At 40.3% G+C, this 22,193-nt stretch overlaps 1 protein-coding gene across 4 annotated transcripts in view; it reads right to left on the reverse strand.

Moving 5' to 3' along the window:
- The window catches only part of tnrc6c2 (trinucleotide repeat containing adaptor 6C2), a 54,418-nt gene that overhangs the window by 26,439 nt on the left and 5,786 nt on the right, over positions 1 to 22,193 (reverse strand). The window contains exons 2-5 of one of the 4 annotated variants that reach the window (XM_085277212.1): positions 20,025 to 20,145; positions 16,928 to 17,028; positions 15,982 to 16,003; positions 4,570 to 4,971 (exon numbers count right to left, since the gene is read on the reverse strand). In XM_085277212.1, the coding sequence (XP_085133338.1) occupies positions 4,570 to 4,971; positions 15,982 to 16,003; positions 16,928 to 16,990 (487 nt within the window). In that variant the 5' untranslated portion in view covers positions 16,991 to 17,028; positions 20,025 to 20,145. The remainder of the gene's footprint in view (positions 1 to 4,569; positions 4,972 to 15,981; positions 16,004 to 16,927; positions 17,029 to 20,024; positions 20,146 to 22,193) is intronic. The other 3 variants (XM_085277211.1, XM_085277214.1, XM_085277213.1) reach the window with 3 other exon arrangements.

Below are 22,193 nucleotides of genomic sequence, written 5' to 3' on the forward strand. Positions count from 1 at the left end.
GGGAGAATTATTTCCATCTACCATTTGCAATCATATGTCAGTAATGTGTTGCTTTCATTCTGGTTGCAATTAGGAGGGCAGCCTATGATTATGCCTTGTGAATGAAAAGGGTCAAAAACGGAAAGGGAAAAAAAGTAGCATCTCTGTAGCTCTTCACGTTTCAAACGGACAGAAAGACAGCCTTTTTGTATGCGTGTATGTGGAGTCTAGCTTATTCTCACCTGCACTGAACTACAGAAATGGTGGACATCAGTTTAATAATAAAAACATCCTAATGTAGGTACACCGACAGTGCTTACTACAAAACACGGACAAGCAGCATCAACACTGCAGTGGAGCTGTGTGATACCAGCCGGAGTTGAAGCACAAATAAGCAAGAGGTGAATTCCTGCTAATGACACTAGCTGCCATCATGGAAATGGGCAATAAGCCAAGAATTAAATGCCTTTCTTCCCCATTTGAATGAAATAAAGGGCTGGGTGACAGAAAGAAAGAAGAAGAGTGCGGTAGAGAGAGATGGAAGACAGTCTGTGGGGGTGGGGAGAGGTCGGCACATACAGTGGTGAGGGAAAAGAAAGGGAGACAGCGAAAGAGAAAGCATGAACAGAATGAGAATAACTGTAGTGACAAAGTGATTCTTTTAGCTTGAGTGTGAGCAACAGAGGCAGCTCGGCTTCTCGGTTAAAATTATGGGATGACATAAACCCAAAATCAAAGGAGGAGGGAACCTTTACTAGTCTTTTGTCACCATACTGACCCTCTCCATCTCTCTTTGAGAAGAACTTTACGCCCACTCACATAGAGGACGGCATGCACATGTTTTTCCGGAAACATAGAGAAAAAGAAAAACAGAGGGGACGGTCTCCGTGGGGTTTAAAAAGCTCATCATTCATGTCTGTTTACCTCTGCTGAGAGAAGAGAGAAAATAGAAGAGCGAGACCATAGTGACTTCTCTGGTTTCCCTGAGAGAGGCTGCATTAATGAAGCCACTAGGGGGTTCTCTCACTTGTGTGTGCCTATGTGTGTGTCACAGCTTGAGCATATGGACCAATCTATACCTCCGTGGCTTCTTTGGGGCCAAGTGATCTTTTCATTTGATTTTAAAAAACGTAGAAATAACAGATTTATTTTTTTGATGATGTCAGAAGAGGTAAACAACATTTTTATAAGATTAAAGAATGTAAAAATGCGCAAGTGTTCTAAACGTGTTTTGTTTTTTAAATAAAGCAACACCAAACAGTTTACTTAAGATGTGTTCAAAATCTAAGCTAATTTACCTAAAAATCAAAGGAAGCATTATGAAAGGGTCAAGTGTTTTAAACCGCACCCAGCAGAGTGCCTTCTGGCTACGCGTGCTGTCTGGGTGACCGGCAAACAGCTGTTGGGCTACAGTTCCCACAGTCTTAAGAGACCCCATTCCAGCACCTGCTACTGGGGAGTCTGTCTGGCTGCTGGATGCTCCGGACTACTTAAATGGTCTCCAGTCAGCTGGAGAGATGGGAATGGTGGGTGTGACAGGGGGATGGAAATGGGACAGGGGGTCTCTGTCTGGTGGGACAATTGAATGGGTTGAGAAAAGACGTTGTGTGGGAGGGTGGTGTGTCGAGAGCAGACTGCATTTTAGACACTGGGGATGGGGTGCTTGGATAGCCTGTTGGAATCTCAAGCGTTACAGATTTACACAGAATTCATATAGATTCTACAATAATTAAATTTGACTTTCCAAGCCAAATGTGGAGTGATCAAAAATGTGTCAAAGAAATAAATTTAACATCTTTACAGTGTACTTCTACTAACTAAAACTACAGTGTGAGTACACTCCTCTTTAAAGTGTGAGGCAGATTGCAAGGGAGACGCATATCTGAGGGGACACAACTAGGTCAGACTAGAGTACTCTCTCTGCTGCACATTCATTATATCTATATACATGTGTTAGTGTTTGCATGTGTGCAACTACAAAAGTGAACCATCACATCACTGCCACCCTTAGGGCCTCAGTAACCTCACCAGAGGTCAGAAACACTGTCCTCGAAAACAAAATAGAAACACTGTCCTCGGAACAAAGTTCATCTGTAACTTGCAAAATGAAATGAAACTTTACCTCTATATTTGCAGACATTGTCTTTGAGATATAAGCATTTTGACTTTAAAAAAAAAAAGATGTATTTATGATCAGGAAAAATTTCATTAAATCTATCACAGTCCAGTATTAACTTGTAAATCCAGCAAACATACATTTGCTGGGTTTACATTTTTAGGTGAGAAGTTTTTCAGATTTTCTGCAGCAAAAGTCATGTTTGAAATGAAAGAAGCCACAGACTTAAATAATTGCTCTGCATTGTAGACTTAACTTCAGTGTCCAATCCCTAAGTTATGTATCGCAGACGCACTGCAACAACTGGTTACTGGCTTCAGGCTATTGGCTGTGCAGACAGGAAAGAACATGTTGTGGACTGGATGCCCTCAGGACAAGGACATGAGTGGAAAAGGAGGTGAAAACCCAGCCAATGGCTACTTCTGTCACAGGCTGTTGTACAGAGAGACTCCAGGGGAAACCAGAGGTAGGTAAAGGCCAATTAGGACAACAAGTGCTGGACTAGGACAATAATACAGCATTACAACGTAACACACTCAGCCAGGGCATCCTAACGTGTCCAGAGCTCAAAGAAGAAACATATGCTTTCAAATCTGAAGGTTCTGACTTAATGTTTCTCTTAAGAGAGTTACGCCTGCAGCTAAATTTTTTCTTGGCCCACAGCCAAAGAAACACTGCAGTAAATAGCTGTGCATAGAGAAAAAAACATTATTACCAATGTAATAAAAAAGAAATTTGTGCCGACAGATTGAATCTGTTGAATTTTTGCACCAATTTAATATATTTACTGAATTTAAAAAATACAGTGATGCAGTTGCCTTGAATTTACTTCCTGTGAAAATTCTTTAGACAATATTAAAATGAATCCATTTTATATAGATTCTGTGTTTTTATATGATGTCATAATATTAGAATTATTTTTTGATCTTCTTATTTTCTTTTTTTTTTAAATTAATTAGCTCTATTATTATATTTTTAAAAACAATACATTAAAAAATAAGTTAAAAAAAACTAATAACACTATTTGTGAAACAACATCAAATGGCTACATAGTGAAAAATAACATCCAAACATAGTAAATTGACTAAATAGACTGAAAAGCACAATTTCTGGCAAAGAGAGTGTCACTGGGTGGCTGCATAGGCTTAAAGCCTTTGTTTGATGCTGTGACTGGTGGCACAGACTTTACTACAACAACAGCAGCAGCAGCAGCAGCAGAGCATAGAAAGACCAGCTGACTGTAATGCTGAGGACTGTAGCCTCCTGGCTAGCTAACCATACACCGCAGCAGCTGCAGATTTGTTTACTGAGTAATCCGTGTTCGCACAGCAAATTTAGAGACAATAATGAAAAGCAGCACAGAGCAGCATGATCAAAAGCTAGAGTGGAAAAAAAAGAGACAGGAGATGCAACAAAGATGCAAGCAGATGCTCGTGCTAGATCCTGCGCAAACAATGTGTGGTGTTCTACAGAGGTAGCCTCACATCTGTGTCTTCAAAGCTACGGCTTGTTACGTTGGAGGATGAGAAGTACCCTCACTTTTGCATCTGTGTACATTAAACAGATGGTTAAGATTCCTTTAATAAATAGAAGAAAAATAAAAAGTGACTGTATGAAAAATGCTCATGTCCAAAACCAGAGAAATATAGTTGTAATATTGATATAAATGGCCATGATTTAAGAACACATGACTTGCTTACAAATACACACAAACCACTGTATAATGAGCCCCTCAAGGCAGGTTCAACATTAGTGAACTTCAGGGCCAACAAAGAGTTCGTTAAAAGCCTACCGCTGGTGATTTTAAAAACAGTGCACAAGGCTAAAACCACTTAACCAAGTTCTTCAAACACTAAAATATCCCAGATGGCCTTTGATTATAAAAAAAGAAAAGAAAAAAAGACATAATTGTCACCGTTATAAGTATCATTATTCACACTAATACACGTAGAAAACACAGACATGCTTTGAAAACATGCATCCAAGTACCAGAACCTCATTACTTCAGAATAGCCACAAAGGGAAATGGGGAAAAAAGCAGCAATCAACTAAAAAAGTCTGAGGCCCGTTTTAATATGGTCAGTCTACCCACAAAATTTTAGGTGGCGAGTCTTGTCATTACATTTGCTGACAGAGAAAGTGCAATTATAATCACTGTTTTTACTGTATTGCCAGTACTGCTTTTCTTATGCGTCTCTAAGAAGAAAAAAGGATGCAAAGTTTGAAATGAAGTTACATCTACAAATGCAAACATCTCTCTCTCATAATCCATCCCAAGATGGATAATGGTTCCTGAATGCTTTAGGAGGGTTTTTGTATATCATGTATATGTATTGTATTATTTAAACTCACTAAAATGCACATCTAACAAGGACAAAAGTCACAACATCACCCTAAAGCAACCACTAAAAAATATATATATTTATATGAGAAAGCCATTTGGCCGCAATGTTTTTTACTGGACTGACACAAACCTTGGTGGTGTTTGCTCGCAGTGGACGTGGTAGAGTTTGTGGTAGTGCTGCTGGTACTCGTAGAAGAAGAGTAAGATGCTGAGGGTGAAGAGGAGGAAGAGGAGCAAGAGGAGGAGAGAGTGAGAGTGCTGAGGGCTCCTGCTGGCAGTGGCTGGCCTCTCTTCAGTAGCTGCTTGTGCTCCTGCTGACGGAAGCGCGGGGGCACCTCTCTGGGTGGGTAGCGAGCACTGGCAGAGGACAACTGGCACTGTTGCTGAGGGGGAGTCTGAGTCAGGAGCTGGCTACTGCAGGAGGCGCGCTTGCCATTGCCAGAAGAAGAGGAGGAGGAGGAGAGGGGCAGCGTGGGGCTGGCGGGGTGGTGGGATGGGCCGGGACTGGGCTTAGTGGGAGCAGGCTCTGGCACTGGACAGATACAATACATGGGCACACAAGCATTCACACACAGAAAGACAGATGCAGGTAGCAAGGTATTAATGTCGGGGTTAAGTCACTATTAATACTACACAGAGCAGAAGATATTTATTTGTCTGGGCAGTACCAACACTGAAAAAGGCTGAAAATATAGAGCTATTCTTTTTTTATAAGAGAGCTGTCAACCTTTTTAACAGAGCCATATGTATAGCCCACAGCATGCCAGCACATTAAACTTGTCATCTTATCAAATTATATCCTAGCATATTTAATGGTCTTAACTACAATTAATGACACTTGAAGTCTGATGAAAAAAGCTTTAAAGACAGTTTACTAAAAATAGATGTTCATGCAGTTTCTGTAAATTCAGTGTATTTCATTTTATTTATGGTACTATCCAGGTAGTGAGCAATCTAACCTTTTCTCTGCACTTCTCCTGTGAACTATCACCTGAAGTTAACTGCCTCATGTAGCCTGTTGTTGAGCATATGTTACTGACCCAGATGCAATCTATGAAAAGGTCAGATTTTTTCTGCTGAAAGAACACCAACACACAAACACGACGAGATACCTCCTTTTCTCCTAATTAAACTCGCCTCTCTATCTCTTCCTTTCCCAGCACAGACACGCACACTTACACACGTTTCCCTTCCCTGCTGGTTTGGCCTCAGTCTGAACCTTTCCCTGTGGTTACACTGACCAGCCAGCCATCTAATCGAGTGTTAGCCTGAAAGGTGTTATTATTAGTAGGACTTGGATAGTCAGCAACCAAACAGATTGGCTTTGCTAAAGTTTTCTCTACAGGGTGCTGTAAGATTACACACTTCTTTATCGTCATGGGAACTGAGCAGCTTGTTGGTGTGAGTCTGTGGCTGTAGCATGTATAAGTACTCTACCTCACAATTTCCTGCTGCACAGAAATATTTGCTTTCATACTGACATCAATAGCTTGTAACTCAATAGCTGCTGTGAATTACAGTTTTTTTGGTCCAAGGGAAAATACATGATGAATAGTTGATGATGTTATTTTCTATAGTCCCTGGATAGACACAACCATTCTACACAACAGCTGAGACTGCCTTGACTCAAGGGAGTGGGAGAGGGACAGAAAGACAGTTCTTGTATTTGTAGAGGTAGGATGGCCAGTTTGTTCGAATGAAAAATAAATGGAATAGAAATTAATTAGTCCAAGCTGCAAATATCCTATTATCTGTATTTACTTACATTCTCTTTCTTTATTACTTAATTAAATTAGTTATGAATTTCTTATTCTTATCATTACTGGCTGCAAATGCCTATCTACTTAAAAATAATTGAGTGATCTCATCTTCTTATATTGCAACCAAGCTAAGAAAAACTTTACAATAATATTTGCATCCAAACATTTTCTTTTAACTATCCGGTGTACCTCCAAAATTTAGAATTTAACAGGAGGAAATAAAACAAAAAGAAAATTGCTCATTTTAGTTACATTAGGCCAGAGCTGTGGCCGCAACTCATTATCTGAGATCTATACTTGGCAACTAATGTTATATTTTTATATTCGTCAAAGAACAAACCCATGTGATTGATTTACTAACGGACAACACCCTGGCATGTCCCTTTAAAACTAAAAAATGTGCTGTGTCCTTCCCTACCTTTGCATTCTCTCTAGTCAGGGCACTGCTGGGGAATTCCCCAATATCACTCAGCTCTTTGCCCAAAGAGGGTCTCGTCCCTTGGTTGGACAGACTCTAGTAGTTGTTCTGCTACTGAGATTTGCTGTGAACTAGAAGGCCAGTGCTCCAACCAAAGCTCACTTTGGTGGCAGAGCAGAATAAGGCTTACCAGTTTGCAGGTGCAGTCTAACAAGGTGAAAATGGAGGTCATCCACAGAGGCGACTGCTTTTATTACTCAGTTACATGTCACTTAGCAAATAATATATTTGCAGAGAACCACTTAAGACCTACATTTTCAATATTTAAACATTATAAATGTAAATACACAAATAAACCTATAATAAAATATAATGCAATACGCTCACCTTATTGGGTGTGTTGACAATCATGTTTTTGCATTGGTAATTAATAAACATTTTCTATAGTGATAAAAAGATTCAAGGTCCTGTTTGCCAAAATACTACACGTGTGAATTGGTTGAATATGTTCAACTTCAATTTAAAATTAAATTAGATTCAATTTCAAATTTTACTCTGAGAGTCTGAGAGGGAAGAGCTCCAGTGGGGTGAGATGGTACTATAAGGTCACTCAGATAAGATGGGGTCAAACTGCCCACTGAGATCACCAAACGCTGGAAGGTTATTGCACTCTGACCATAGTTGCTTGCAGCTATATTTAGGGGTTCAGTCTCTCTGGTATGAGAGTCTAAACTACTCCTACAGCAGGCCTATACTGCAGTGGTAGTAATTAACCACACAGTGACATGCACACACCAGCCAACATTACCGCATAGGAGGTTAAAATAAATCAGAGTGCAGAGGTATTCGCTGTGGCTGCCAAAAGCTTGTCCAAAAGCACAGCTGAAAACAGAGGCCCTCTCAGGGTGCCTACCTGCTGAAACACACTAACAGCAGGGGAATTTGCATTGATCTGTATCAGAAAGAAATACAAATTACAACCACTCACTAATATATGTTTTTTTCCTGTAGAGAGTATTTTAAGTATTTGTATTATTTTTATTTGAAATCAAAACATAATGATCTTTAAAAAAATAAATTAAAAAAACATCCACTTCCCATACACAAAGAGTGTTATTCCACAGGCATACAAACGCACATTTAAGGTAAGAATTTTATATTTTGCATAGTATTTGACACATACAGGCAAAAAGACACTTTCATAGTTGTTTTCATCCAATTCAATTGAGTTTTTAGAAAGAGAGAAAGAGGGAGCCTGTGAGAGAGACAGGGATAAGAAGAACCTTCCCCCTTCCAGCAGTATGTGGTTGGCTGTTGGCTTGGAACTGCAGCTGGTGACGCACATCTGATTTAATTCAGCGCTGCCCGCCTGACATTGTCTCAGCCAATCGTACACCGGTATGGTGAATACACGCCGCCCTGCCCCCTTCCCTTTCTGTTCTACCCACTGTTTCCACCCGTTTCTCCCCTCATCTTCCCACCAGCAAGTTACTTCGTAGCCCCAGTGCTCACTCACTCTCTTGCCATTCCTTTTTTCCATGCCTCCTTGTCTTTCACTGCTCACTATGTTATTCTCCCTCAGGGCCTTTATCCATCTTGATCCCTCATCTCTAGCCTTTCTGTCTCTTTTCACCCATGCCTTGTTTCTGTCTTTTTTCCTTGCCATGTTCTTGTTTCCACTTCCTTATCCTTCCACTCCGAATCTCAACCTTTCATTCAACCTGCCTTTATACCTTCTTTCTTCTCTCTTTGGTCTTTCTTCAAACTCCAGCCCAAAGTTTCTACTAAACATCTTTTGCTTCCAGTTCTCCACATTTCTGTTACAAAAAGGAAAATCTTTTTTTTTTGTCTGATTAGCTACACACACACACACACACACACACACACACACACACACAACAATACAATCTGTTTGTTGTGGTAGTAACAAGGGTACTTTAAGACAATAAATGTCTTTCACACATATACAATAACTATTAAACTTTTTTTTAAATCATGCTGTCAAAACTTCCTTGCAAGGAAGCTTAAAAAACATCTCTTCTATAACACTTCCAAACTGGATAATGTGTAACCACCCTCAGTGTAATCTGTATTTAATAAGTACATCAGAATTGAGAATGAGAATTAATGCTCTCCTGAGAGGGAAGTAATGTGCGCGCGTGTGTGTGTGTGTGTGTGTGTGTAGACAGACAAAAATGAGACGTCAAAAATGGCTGTCTGAGTGCGTAAGAGGTGAGAAAAATAGTACAGACACTGTTCCCCTCTACCCTGCACAAACATAAATACATTTAATGAGACACGTCTTTTAATTTGCTCAGAGAGATTCCTAATCCATGATGGATGGTTAAGTGCTTTTGAAGAGGTGGGGGGGGGGGGGGGGGGGGGGGGGGGGTTTACAGAAAAAGAGAGCCAAGGAGAAAAAAATAAAATAAGAGGTGTGTGTGTGTGGAAGGTGGAGGGGGTCCCTTGGATAAGTGTATAAGTATAAAAGATTAAAAGAGGAAAGTGAAGCATATGCTGGTTCACTGGGAATGGCAATGAAATTTACTGAATAAATTCATAATTTATAATTCACTGTTTATTAAGCTCTTCTAAAAGGTCCAGTATCTTTTCTTAGAGATTCTAACTCAGATTAAAAAAACAAAAAAGCAAAAGAAAACATTTTATAAATATTCACTCACAAGCAGGATTTAAAAGAATCTGAAGACATATTTACTGGGCATTTAAAATCAAACTACAACTTTTCGACAATATCTCGATAAGAAACTAATTTTTAAAACTGCAAGGAAAGACAAATGGACTATTGGAAATAACTGTTTTACTAGCAATTGTAAATACAAAACTATTTGAAACTTCAACTAGTGCTGTGAAAACCAAATTTAGGCTTTTATGATGTAGTGGTCTGGCCCTTAGTGCCTCTAACTGAACCTGAAAATGAGAGCCAATTAAGTAAGCATCTGTATCAAGTGCCCTGCAAATTCCATTAAACCCTCCAGCTCAAGGACTCTCTGCAACCTCGCACCAAAGTTTTAATTAAAGCCATTCTTTTCACTAAATGGTTAATTACACAATCAAAAGGATCAGTGGCTTAAGAATAGTCTGCAAAAAAAACATTTAAAAAAAACAAAAAACTTCAGCCGCAAACTGAAGTTTATAACAAAATCACATATAGAAATGAAAATCCACGAATGAAGCACAAAAAGAGGGTATCTGCTATTATAAAGAACTGATTTGCTCCTTGAGCTTAGTGCCAGGCAGTGCAGGTTCACAGATCTCTTCTATTGTCTGCTGAGCCACTTTATTATGCAGCCATGTTTATAGAGGGGGGAGGGACAGACGCAACGCACAGGCTTCTATGCCCTACACGGTGCCAAATTTCTCAATGTAACAACATCCAAGAAGCAGAAAAGGTAAAGAAAACCCCTGGAAGGTTACAAAGTGCATTACACACAATAACTTTTTACAAACTGTGTTCGACTGTGTGTGCTGCAGTGCTTCCTCTTTGCATATGTAAACAAGGCAAAGAAAGAAAGCATGTCTATACCCTAGCAAAAGTAGTGGAACACAGACTAAATTTGCAGGCAATATTTAAGCAGAGGCACTAACACCACAATCACCACATCAGAGTCAAGTCCCTCCCCAGAAATCTGATCAGGACTCCTTTCATTACACTGCTCTGTGCATTTCATCTACAATTCTCACAATTGGCACAATATTCTTGTTTACCTGGAGACGCCAGTTGCTGTAATTTGTTACTTTCTATAGCAAGTGTAATAAATGTCTAAATATAATCAACAAGCATTGTGAGTATAAAGCAGATGGCAATGTTCTGCAAAGAGACGTTGGTTCTACAAAGAAATTAGGTTTGGCTGTTTCGATGAGATGACTCTTCACTTACAGGCAAATGCATGTGCGTGTGTCCGATTTTGCACTCAAATGGTCAAGTGGGTGTGTCTATAGAGAGCCCCATCTGTCTGTATAAGAAAAGAAAAAAAAAAAAAAACCACACAGAGAGAGAGAAAATTCTCACCCCTCACCCATCCTATAAAAGGACCACTACTATAGAGACTGACAGTTGCCTAATGCACCTCCATGTGCCTGTTGTGACCCCTTCTCCCACCACGCCTCTTCTACACTCTCTCCATAATTAGTGCCGCCATATTCTGGCTGTGCCAGGTTCATCTCAGCCGTGTCTCACCTGCTTGTTAGTATTATGACAGAGTGGCCTCAAGAACCCCTTTTTGCTTTTTAACCCTAATACCAGCCAACTTCAAACGAGGTAAAAAGCCTTAACGAGATCGCACTACACCTCTCTCCGAGGTCAGTGCCTGAGTGCAACGATCGGCTGTGAATCCCTCTGGCTCTGATAGCTCCATAGTGTGATTCAAGGTTTGTAAACTTTTAAAGGCTGATACATAAATGAGGAACAAAGTCTGCCCCAGTTATAATGTTAGTGTTATTAGAGTCAAGGGAGCTCAATTTGAGTATCAGTTTAACAATCTGAGCAGAACTCATTGGGGGTCTACAAAAGAATGTTTTCATACATAGGTATTTTATGACTACAGGTCCCAGACATTATTGCCTTACATTTTATACAAAAGACCACTTACATGGGTGAAAAACAAGTCAATCCCCATAGACGTCTATGCCCAACTATCTAAACAATCAAGTACAGAACCCTTAATTATTAATTCTGCATACATGGGAGGCACCCATAAAGTCTTTGGATGAAGTATTGGCTGCTGAAGGTCAGTTTTAAGTCCGACTTAAAACTGGGCTTCCCAAACCTATGGGTCACGGTGATTATGGACATCATTGAACTTGAACTGTAAGTCAAGTATAAATTGCCATATGGACAAGATCACCTTTTTGGGGGAGCAAGCTGCCATATGAGGGGGAGACCAGACAGTTTTACAACATTAAACAAACAAATTGGCATAGACCTCGCGCTTCAAAAACAGGCTTAAGTGTCATTCATATCCTTCTCGATACATCCTATTAATCTGCCTGGTATTTGACATAAAGCAGCTCTCCGGTGGGGGAGAACAAGGTGATGGGGGAGGTATGTGAGGCTCTCTTGTCAGCAGCTTGTGAGTGATCATACAACATGAATACGGAGGGAGGAGAGCATTGTTTAAGTCTGAGCGTCCCCCTTGTTTTCCTTTATCGCTTCCCTTGGTCCATTCCTACATCCCTCACTTTCCCCTAACACTTGACATTCATGTGGGGTGAGCACACAGGGGGTAAAGGAAAAACAATTATGCTTGGCAGTCATAAATCCACAGGACGTAATTCACAAGCTATTCACTATTAATTCATTCAGTGTTTAGAAATGTGTTTAACAGCGGAAAAAAAGCAGCCCAAATGTTAAAGTAAATTAGCCTCTAATTAGATTGCAATTCATGAAATTCCATTTGAGCTGTGTTGACGCAATTAATAGCATGTGAAATTGCGAATGAATCCAATGCGGTATTAAAAGGACACACTTGTGTTTATGTGTGTCTGTTGCCACTTTGAAAACATAATGCTGTTACCACCATGGTGACACCGTGTAAATATGTTTCTCCTCGGATGCGGTCGCTGGGACACGTAGAGGGTAATGAAACAGGCGGAAGTAACAGCATGGTCAAAGAGGAGAGTGAGGAACGAGGTACTGACAGACAGCACATTAAATTTCCAACCTTTCATCAGGGAAAAGCACACAAGCAGGAGAAACAGAGACTGCAGATTTTCTGATTATCGGAGAGTAGGAATGTAAGAGACACAGCGTGGTGTTCCTTGTGGCTTTTTGTTTCTAAATGTAGTTTTCTAAATTTTTTTTGTTTTGTATTTTTGAGTTCCGTTTGTCTAACTTCCTGTTTGGGCCATGTTTTCTTACAAATTCAATCATATTTGTATGTCCGCACATGTGTTTGTGCATGCTAAGAGCAATCTTGGCAAGGACATTATTATCTTGGCAGTTTTGCAGTTAAACAATGTAAGCTTCCTTCACTGAAAACATATTGAAAGGCTCCAAGTCGCTGCAATGAGCACGTTTTGATGGCTGTGGGTATCAAACGCACTACGTACCCTGTGTCTCTGTGTATGTGCACATGCTTTTGTCAAGGTTAGTAGATATGTGTAGCAATCAAATCGACTGATTGTGATTGCAGCAGGAGCAAAGATTGTGATGAAGGTGCGTTTGTGCTGGGGGTGAATAATCAGCGTCTCCGAGGTACTGGGGGACCAAGAGGGGGGAGGATGGAAAGGCTCTGTATAGGCAGAGGTCCAGCCTGTCTGTGCGTGTGTGTGTGTGTGTGTGTGTGTGTGTGTGTGTGTGTGTGTGTAGGAGGGAGTGGGGGTGGGTTGGGGCAATGGGACACTGCCTCCTGGAACCTTGCATTCTGTGAAGCTCCATGCCTAATAGGGGGCAGAGAAGTTAATTCCAGTGCGCCGAAGCTTTATCTCATTTTCATACATATGAACGCGCCAGGCCGAGATCGATTACCGCAAACAAATTGAAATGCCTGGGACCAGGGAGGCCTGCAGAGAGGAAAGCAGCAAAAGGCAGAGAGGGTGGGGAGTGGTAGTGTGTATGTGACTATGAATTTCTGAAAGTGTATAAGGAAGACAGAATGCACTGATATGGATGGAAAGACACAAATCACTACCGCATACCGATTTCCCCGGTCTTGCGTGCATACACGCGAGCAGACACACACACACTTACACCTCTATTATTTAGTGTCATGCATGAAAACCCATCTCATTCTAGTCGATGCCACGTTCCTTTTAAAAGCTATTGCAGATGGGAGGTTATAAGCAAACTCACAGAAGTCCTGATTTCTCGATTAGTCTTCTTTCACCTACTTTCTTTATCTGTCTGTTTGCATGACTACCCACTACATAAACGCAATCAGTTTCTCATCCCATGTCCTTTTCCCTCTCTATCTCTCATTAAACACACCATAAAATAAATCTCCATGTCATTAGTCCTCTGCTATATTAGTGTCGTCATTGACTCTTGACGGTCATTTTTGGCACTTGTCTGCTGCTCGCTGCTTCATTACTTCCCTTCCTCTTTTCCTTTCTTCATTTTTGCTTTTATGTGGAACCAAAACAGCTCGTTACACTTCCTATTTCTTCTCTCTCGCTCCCTTTTTTCCCTTCGTAACTGTGCCCTAATCCATGGGTTTCTCTCCTAAAAAGAGTTTTCCCCCCTTCCCTTCTTGGCATTTCAATTGCTGCATCACACATCCAACATACACAGTTCATACAGCGCAGCAAGAAAATATGAAGACTGTGCTATGCTTTTCATTATTTAGACATTTATTTGGCACACTGGCTTTCAAATCTAACAATGGAAACATCAGTGTAGCAGGATGTGCTTTATATATAGTGCCTACATTTTAAAGCAAGTTAGTAAAAAGGGCTCCTGAACTGAGCAGCACAGTGAAGATGGCTGTAAAACATGCTTTTCAGAGCACCACCGGTGGCTATAGCACATTTCTGCTCATGTATATAATGCATCTAATTACTTTCAGTGCACTAAATTGGAGGGTTTGGTTTTAAAAAAAAAAAAAAAAAAAAATAGCAACAGCTGCAGATTTGCAGGGCCAAAACACATTACTGGTCAAAAGGTATTGCCTCATATTTAAATACAAGATCTCTGATGACAAATAGGAAGATGCACAAAGAAACAATGCAGGCTTTCACAACACAAAACAGCATGTGACACGTATTGTTGGCCACATCCTGTGGTTAGGTGGACGGCTACAGCCTAACAACATAATCTTTTCCATGCTCCTTGTCTAATGCATTATGCGGATCATTGGTAAAGTTTGAGAAAACAAATAAACGTGCAGCAGTCCTGCTTGCCTTTAATGCGTCATCAGTGACCAAAACATACATTTTCTGTTGTAAATGCCAGCATACATGTGTGAAAGTAACGTATATTAGTACAAACTGTTTCTGGAAAAGATCTCAGTGAATATGTCCTGTGTACAAAAAAGAAAACCCACTATAAAATGTGCCTCTTCACTCCTGATGTTCTTTGTTAATATTTGTGACAAGCCCCCATCTGAGTACTATGCAAGCAGAAGTCATACAAATGTTGAATTGAATTGTAGCCCTAGAGGAGTCTGATATTTTAATCTCTCACTGAAGCAGAAGAACAGTGGCATTAAATGCTTATTGAAATTGGATGCATTCAGCTTTGTAGGCAGCTTTGAAACTTGGTTAATAGGTCAAACTCACAGACAGTGCAGTGAAACACAGGGAGGGTAATTAAATAGGCAGGTCAGAGTCCAAGGCAAGCTGTGGTGACCTTTGTTAAAGCCTCACAGTTTCACCCAGATGGCCAAACTGCTGCTCAAACTGGCAAAGTGCAGGTGCTAAGAGACACACTAAGAAAAAAACCCAGACAGGATGAAATCTTCTGCCATCTTCAATCCAACACTACCATGCATTAACAGAAACCTTTAGTTTAGGTATTTAGCATTAACAGCATTTTTTTAAGTGTCAACACAGGAATAACCTCACTGTGTTGCTAAGTGACAACAAAGCGGGAGGGTGTGCTTGATAATTATCCTCGTCCATGATGTATGAAAATTCAGGTTTGAAAGCAGATCGCAAATTATGGAGGCAATGGAGCATTTTAGATGTTCTTAACTAACAATTGTTCATTCCTTTTAATGCAGACAGCTGGGACACAACGCTTCCATATTTCATTTTATACCGGTATGCATGTGGATGTAAGCTACTGCATTAAAGTAGAACTCTATTTAGAAATCTATTTATAAAACAAAAGCATGCAAATCTATTGGCTGTACAGATCGTTATACATGTCTTACTTAAACAATCCAAATTACAAACTTGTTACAGGAACAAGAACGCTGAGAAACTATTTTAACATCTTAAGAAATTGCAGAGGGGATATGAGGACACTGTTCCTTTAGTTTTGCATTTCAGCTGAACACCATTTGCTTCTTTTATCCCACTCATCCTCTCCCTTCTTTCTATAGCCCATCCCCCCATCGCTTTACCTACAGCACACTCAGTGAGCTGTCTGGGTCCCCTCACGCCTCACTGCCTGGTGCTCCTGGCATACTGAGCGTCACTCTGCATTAAAACGCCCCTGTATTTGCTCTAATGAGCGTCTGCATGTGTGTGTGCCGAGTCAAACAGCACAATTGTGCATGCATGTGCAAAATGTGTGTGTCCATCTGTGTACAAGAATGCTAAATGCTACGTGTGTATAATGCATAAATAATGTGTGTGCCTTTATGTATTAATCAGAGCTGATTAATGTACATCAGTGGCTGGAATGTAGTGTTAGAAAATGAAGTATATGAGAGGGTGTAGTTTGTCTGCTCATGACACTCACCTTTGGGTTTCTGATCAGCAGCCTGCAGAGGAGAAGAGAAACTGATTTAGGAAATGAATAGTTTAAGTATGATGTTCACAAATAAATCAAACGACTAGTGCTACCGAATAAAGTGAGCCTATCGTTTCAAGACATCAGTGAACAGAAGTAGTCATTTGGTCCTTTAATGGAAATTTGCTGCCTACATTTCAACAAATCAACCATTAAGCACTTACAATAAAACCACTCCATGCACAGGGGCAACTTAAGTGAAGGCTAGTATCCTATCTATTTTAATAACAGAAAAGTGTGTGTAATGGATAGCACTGAGGTTTCTCACGTGACGTCATGCGCACACTGTGCGAGACATATCGGACATGATACAATCACTGTTTGTTAGGTCGCTGGATGTTTGGGCTGTTGCTTGGTGAAATCAGTCATAACTAAGGTGGTACTTTGGTTGCTCACAGATGGCCACGGTTGCCTAGAGTTTTTCATGTTCGTCTGCAAATACTTGCCAGCTAGAAGTGGAAGTACTTTATATACCAGAAATGGAGAGGGTTCATCTTCACAGTAAAAGCTGTACTTCGGCGTTGCAGCCAACATGTTTCAAAGTGTGCAACTTTTATTGTGAGGGCAAACTGTAAATTTCCATTGTGCATCACACTTTTACGGTTTCAGCACAGCTCAGAGAGTAGCTGGTCAGGCTACAAGGCTGCCACTTCCACTCAAAACAAGACTGCAGCAATATGCTAGCAACCACAAGGAGGTTTTTACCAAGAGGTTGGGGAATACATGTTTCCCTAGTGACAGGGGGTCACTGACTGGTCCAAAGGCCTGTCTGACTTGCCGGTTATTAACTTGACCATCACAATGATTGTCACATGTCCAAAAATGGTGGACAAGTCAGCATCACTTGATTAGCACTCACATGTCTGCAAAGCCTTAATAGGGGTTTTATATTCACCTTTTTCTGAGCAATTTCCTTCTTGGTCTTTTCTTCTTGTTTTTTCTTTTTCTTTTCTTCCATCAAATGGTTCTCTTTCTTCTGTTGCTAGCTTCTCTCAGCTGTTCAACAAGAAGGGGAAAGAATGATGAGTAAAAAAGAAAAAAAGAAGAGCACAATTAAGGAATACTTCTACACATTATAACTGGTATGATCTGCATTGTAGACTTTGGACATCAAGAGTTATTCAGAAACATCTTGGCCCCACACTGTAAATTGTTTGTTTTGTTCATTTTTAAACTTTAAATGAACTTAAATGGTAATGCAATATTACTGTTACTTTTTTTTTTAATTTCAGGGGATTTCAAGCATGTTCAAAAGCACACATTAACTTGTAGTACCTTCCTTATGAGCCATTTGTAAGTCAGGGCCAAAGTGCACTCAGAGAACGTAAAAAAAAAAAAACAACATTTCCATCTACAAGCATCACTGCATACAAAAAAATCAATCCAGGAACTTGTGATAAACACTTTCCCTCATGATCAGAAACTAAAATGTAGAAGGTGAAAGAGGAGGACTACTCGAGTACAAAAAGGAAAGGGACAGAGGGGGAGATGAAGTGAGTGTGAAGGCTTAAAAACAACAAACGAGTCAAGGGGAAAAAAGAGGAAAGGATTTAAAGGAGCAAAAGGAATAAAACATGAAGGCCAACAGACAAAATAAAGCACGAGTTCTTCTAACGAAGATCTCCTTTTAGTGGGAGTGTGGTTCCAAACTAGCTAGATAGCTAGCCTAAGGGCTCAGGGGAAACTAAGTACTTCATTTCAGTCTCCATTTGCTTTGGCTCAGCTTTAGTGACAGCTCCTGGAAACTATTAAAGGCATGAGCTAGAACACAGGCAGTGACTGTGTGCATGCTTTTAGGCTTCACCAAGTGCAATGGACATCAATGCATGTGTCATATTCAGTGAAGGGAATAAAGCATTTTTTCACATACATACATAAGACTGACATTATATCTGGTTTAGTGAAACAATTAGCACAATAATAATCAATATGATGAAAAATCATTAGTTAAAATCCCAATGTTGATAAATGTGTGTTATCGACCACAACTGAACAAAACACTAAATATAAAAAGTGCCTACACAAGCATGGATATGAATCAAAGTCTGAATATATGAATGAATCATAACTCTCCTAACAGAAGACTAATGGAAGGCCTGTCTCCCACTGTGTTGCCCACTGGCAGTGGGAGGGAGCTGTCAATCACAAAGACAGGAGAGGCTTCAATGAGACAGTCTGATGGTGCAGTAATGTCTCTATGGCAGCAACGGAAGAGGAATCATATAAAGGGGTTTGGGCAAACATACAGATCTTGCATTACTGCTCCTCCAACTGTATTTTTTTTTTTCAGAATCAGAATCAGAATACTTTATTGATCCCTGGGGGAAATTATTTTAGCTTCCTTGTTCCTTTTCCTGCTTCATTGTTCTTCCTTTCTCCCTTACATTCACGCATACACTCAACACAATCCCATTTTTCATTGTGCTATCTCAACAGCTCACTGAACGCTAGGGCTGTGCGATATGACCAAAATCTCATATCCCGATATAAGAATTCTATCGTCCCGATAACGATATAAATCACAAAAATTTAACATTTTCTGTAAATTCTGTGAATCTCGGGCAGCTCGACTTGCGTGAAGTGTTTCCAGCTGCGCGTCCTTTACCTGGAGTCGACTGTTTTAACTAATGCGTGAAACTATACATTTTTAGACATAAGTTGTAACGGCCGCCGTTTTCTTTGTATTTATTACACGGCGTGCTGCGGGTAAAAGCCTGTTCTAACGTTTGAGTCTAAGGTTTATTTTTTAGCACCTGGCGGCTCTTTTTTACTTCTAATCCGTTAATAATCTGCTCTTTCACGTGATTCTGTTTATTTTGAAAAGTCTCAACAGGATCTTGAGCTTTATTGTGAAAGGTTTATGTGGAACATAAACAAGCGGACACGCGATGGTGTTACCGTCGTTGTTACTAATGACAACGCATAAAAACAGGCGCTTGTCCGTCAGTAGTGTGGTTATTTACATATAAGAGAAAGAGAGTACTTTAAGAAATTAATATAGCCACTACAGTGACCATCAAAACGATGAAAAAATATTACCGTAAACAGTTTATTTTGCCACACCACGAAACAAACGATAGCATAAAATGAAACGATAGATGTTTTTATATTGTCATCCGATATATATCGTTATATCAAACAGCCCCACTGAACGCTGCCCTCGGGGAATAAATAGGGGTTCCATTATGTGTGGATGTGATTGTGTGATCCAGTGTGCATACAGATAACGGTATGGAATATGTGCACTGTGGATAGGAGTGGGAAAGTTAGAAATTTCAATACTGGGATTTCTACATTTGACACAATACCAATAGATTAATGATATTCTATTCCTTTTTCGTGATGTTGATAATGCTGCATCGATACTGTGAAAAATGACCACTGAAACCACTTCAAATAAATGTGCAACAAAAAAAATTCTATTTTGACAACAGTGTGAAGTGATCTTACTCTTTATTAATTCTCTTCCGTATTTGAGACCATTATTAAGTATAGTATTAAGTCTCTTTCTGGCCACCTAACAAGAAAATAATAGAAAATGCTGCACTGCTATAAACATCTAGAATAGGAATAGGAAAAAAGTGAATGAAAAGCTTTGCCGATGGAACAAATTGGAGCGACTGGAGGAAAGAAATGGACAAAGGAGTTTTAGGTGACAGAAACTATTTTTGTTTTCCTTTCATTTGCTAGTGACAGAGTCTCTTCTACTACAGCGCCTCCTGATAGTCTTTATACACAAAAGATTGCACTAGTGTCTGTTTACAAGTATTGCTGTCACTATGAGGGTTGGACAAAAACAGGTCCAAGTATTAAAACAACAAAGTTATTATCCTGATTTCCTATGTGTCACACTCTGTAATATCATTTAGGGTAATGTCCTAACAGCATGTGAATGTGAAATCAGAGAGCGGGCAGTTGACTTTTGAGCTTATGTAGTCATCGTCAAAGTTAGCTTCCATCCTGACCTTTGTTGACCCTACATATTGCATTACCTGCCTCTCTCCCCCTTTCTCAGTACTGCTGACAGCAGCACTTCTTCAGCAGTGATTCTGGGCTGTATCGCTCTCTGCCACACTCCCCAGCATCAGGTTTACCCCCTCTGGCAGTAAGACTCTGCAATTAGGGAAACATTTCCCATTTTGACATTAATGACCTACAAAGCCAGCGTGTGTCACTTAAGGTTCTCTTAAATTAAAGGGACTTGCAACACCACAGCCAATAACCAGCAATCAGCTCATATTCTTCCCCTTAAAAAGATATGGTTAAATGACATATGGAGATTTGCAGATAAAAAGACAAAAATCAATGCAAAGGTGCATTTAACCCAACAAAAAAATAAAAATTAATGTGTCTCCATGTTGTAACTGCAGAGCTCAATTGTGTATTATAACTATTATAACTGACTACTGACCAAACTGACCACTGGAAACTCATGATTTCATATCCAAACAGGATCCCCCTTTCTTACTATGCTAAATACAACTGCTTAATATCTCTATATGTGGGGATAAGTTACAGAGGAGGAGACATGACAAGAAACATGCTATTATACAGGAAAGAGGTTAGAAACTCACTACACACACACCAACCATGCATAAAAGCACAGACACACACACGGGACCAGACAGTCTGATGCCTGTCTTCTTCCGCCAGGGATGCAGAAAAGAGGGAGGAGGGATGGAGGAAAGGGAGGGAGCAGGCAGAGGATGAAAGCAGACGCAGAGCAATACCAATTAAGAACGACAGCCGCCAGAGAACTAGACAGGGCACACAGAGAAAGAAAAAATACTGCTGGAAAAGGGCAAAGACCAAAAGAATCCTCACTGGAGAGGAGTTGGAAACAAAACTGAATGAAGCTCTATTGAGGCTGGCAGACCAAGGAGAGACTGGAGGACAGGGGTGGAGTTTGAGGGGGGGGGGGGGCTGAAATATTCGTACACCTTGATCACTAGTGTCAAAAGAACCAGACAGCAAAAATAAGGTTGAGGGCAAAAGATAATGCAAGGCTGGTAGAGAATGGGAAAAATGGAGGATAACTGTGCTAATGTTATTCTCTGCGTTACAATGAAAGGGAGACACAGGACTTCAAAAGAAAAAGAAGAGCAATCAAAACATGGAGAATCATGTTTGGAATGGCTACAGACAACACCACAAACACAAGAGTAGGAAGAGGAGTTTCCTCTCTTGGGGCAGGGGGAGAATAACAGAGTCAAGACTCATGACCACAGATTGTGGTAAATCTGCCACCGCTGCCATTCAGAAAACCACCCATTCCTGTCGTATTATGGAAGCTATGAGACTCTCCAGAGCCTTATTACATGGAACATTTTAGGCAGCCTTTACCTGGGGAATAATTCCTCAATACCTGCTAATACTGCAACACACCCCAACTAATCTCCACAAATGTGTGTGGGAGTGCATTTGTGTTTTCTCAACCTGAACAGCTTGGGGAAAACAAGCCTGTAAATTCCACGGTTGGTAAGTGCTAATAACAATCTTCTTGTGTTTTCTATCCTTCAGTCTCAGTGAGTGCTCGGTTTGTAAGCATCGTGTGCATACAGTGCATGTCGGCTTTGCTTACAGCCGGTGGTCAAAATGGTCTATGAAAACATACAGTGCACTTTATTGCTATTAGACTAGGCTTGCTCAGTGAATTGTGGAATACATATTGTATGTTGGTAAAACCTGTAAAGAAGAGATGGCCCCTGGAGAGCAGTGTTTTGGGTCGGCGGGGGGAATACTGGGGAGGAAGAAATGTCAAACAACCACATATTAGGAGTCAGTTGTACTATAAATAACAGCTTTGAGGTTTGCTTCCAGAAAATTCTCTCTCACAGTCTTGGCTGCTGCCTCTGCCAAGCAGATATGAAACTTTAACACAGTGGCAGCTCATTAAACTGAAAAACAGCACAATACACAAGACTAAGCAAAGCATGGTCCTTGCCATCGCCACTGCTAAAGCTTAGTGAATTCAAGAAGAAGCTGTCAAGCTGAATGTGTTGGTGTATGTGTTTATTTTTGAGTGCTTTCTATAGCTTGACTGCACTGTCGGCGTACCAGCAATTCTACCATTGCCAGTGGCACTTGTCTCTGTCAGCTAGTACATCTGGCTACCTTACCCACACCTAAATGTTATTCTAACCTGAGTCATAAACTGAGAC

Source organism: Mchenga conophoros, linkage group LG6 (genome assembly GCF_057382185.1).
Source record: "Mchenga conophoros isolate Kocher_MC1m ecotype Shallow Benthic linkage group LG6, M_conophoros_male_GT1.1, whole genome shotgun sequence".
NCBI classification, from domain to species: Eukaryota; Metazoa; Chordata; class Actinopteri; order Cichliformes; family Cichlidae; genus Mchenga; species Mchenga conophoros.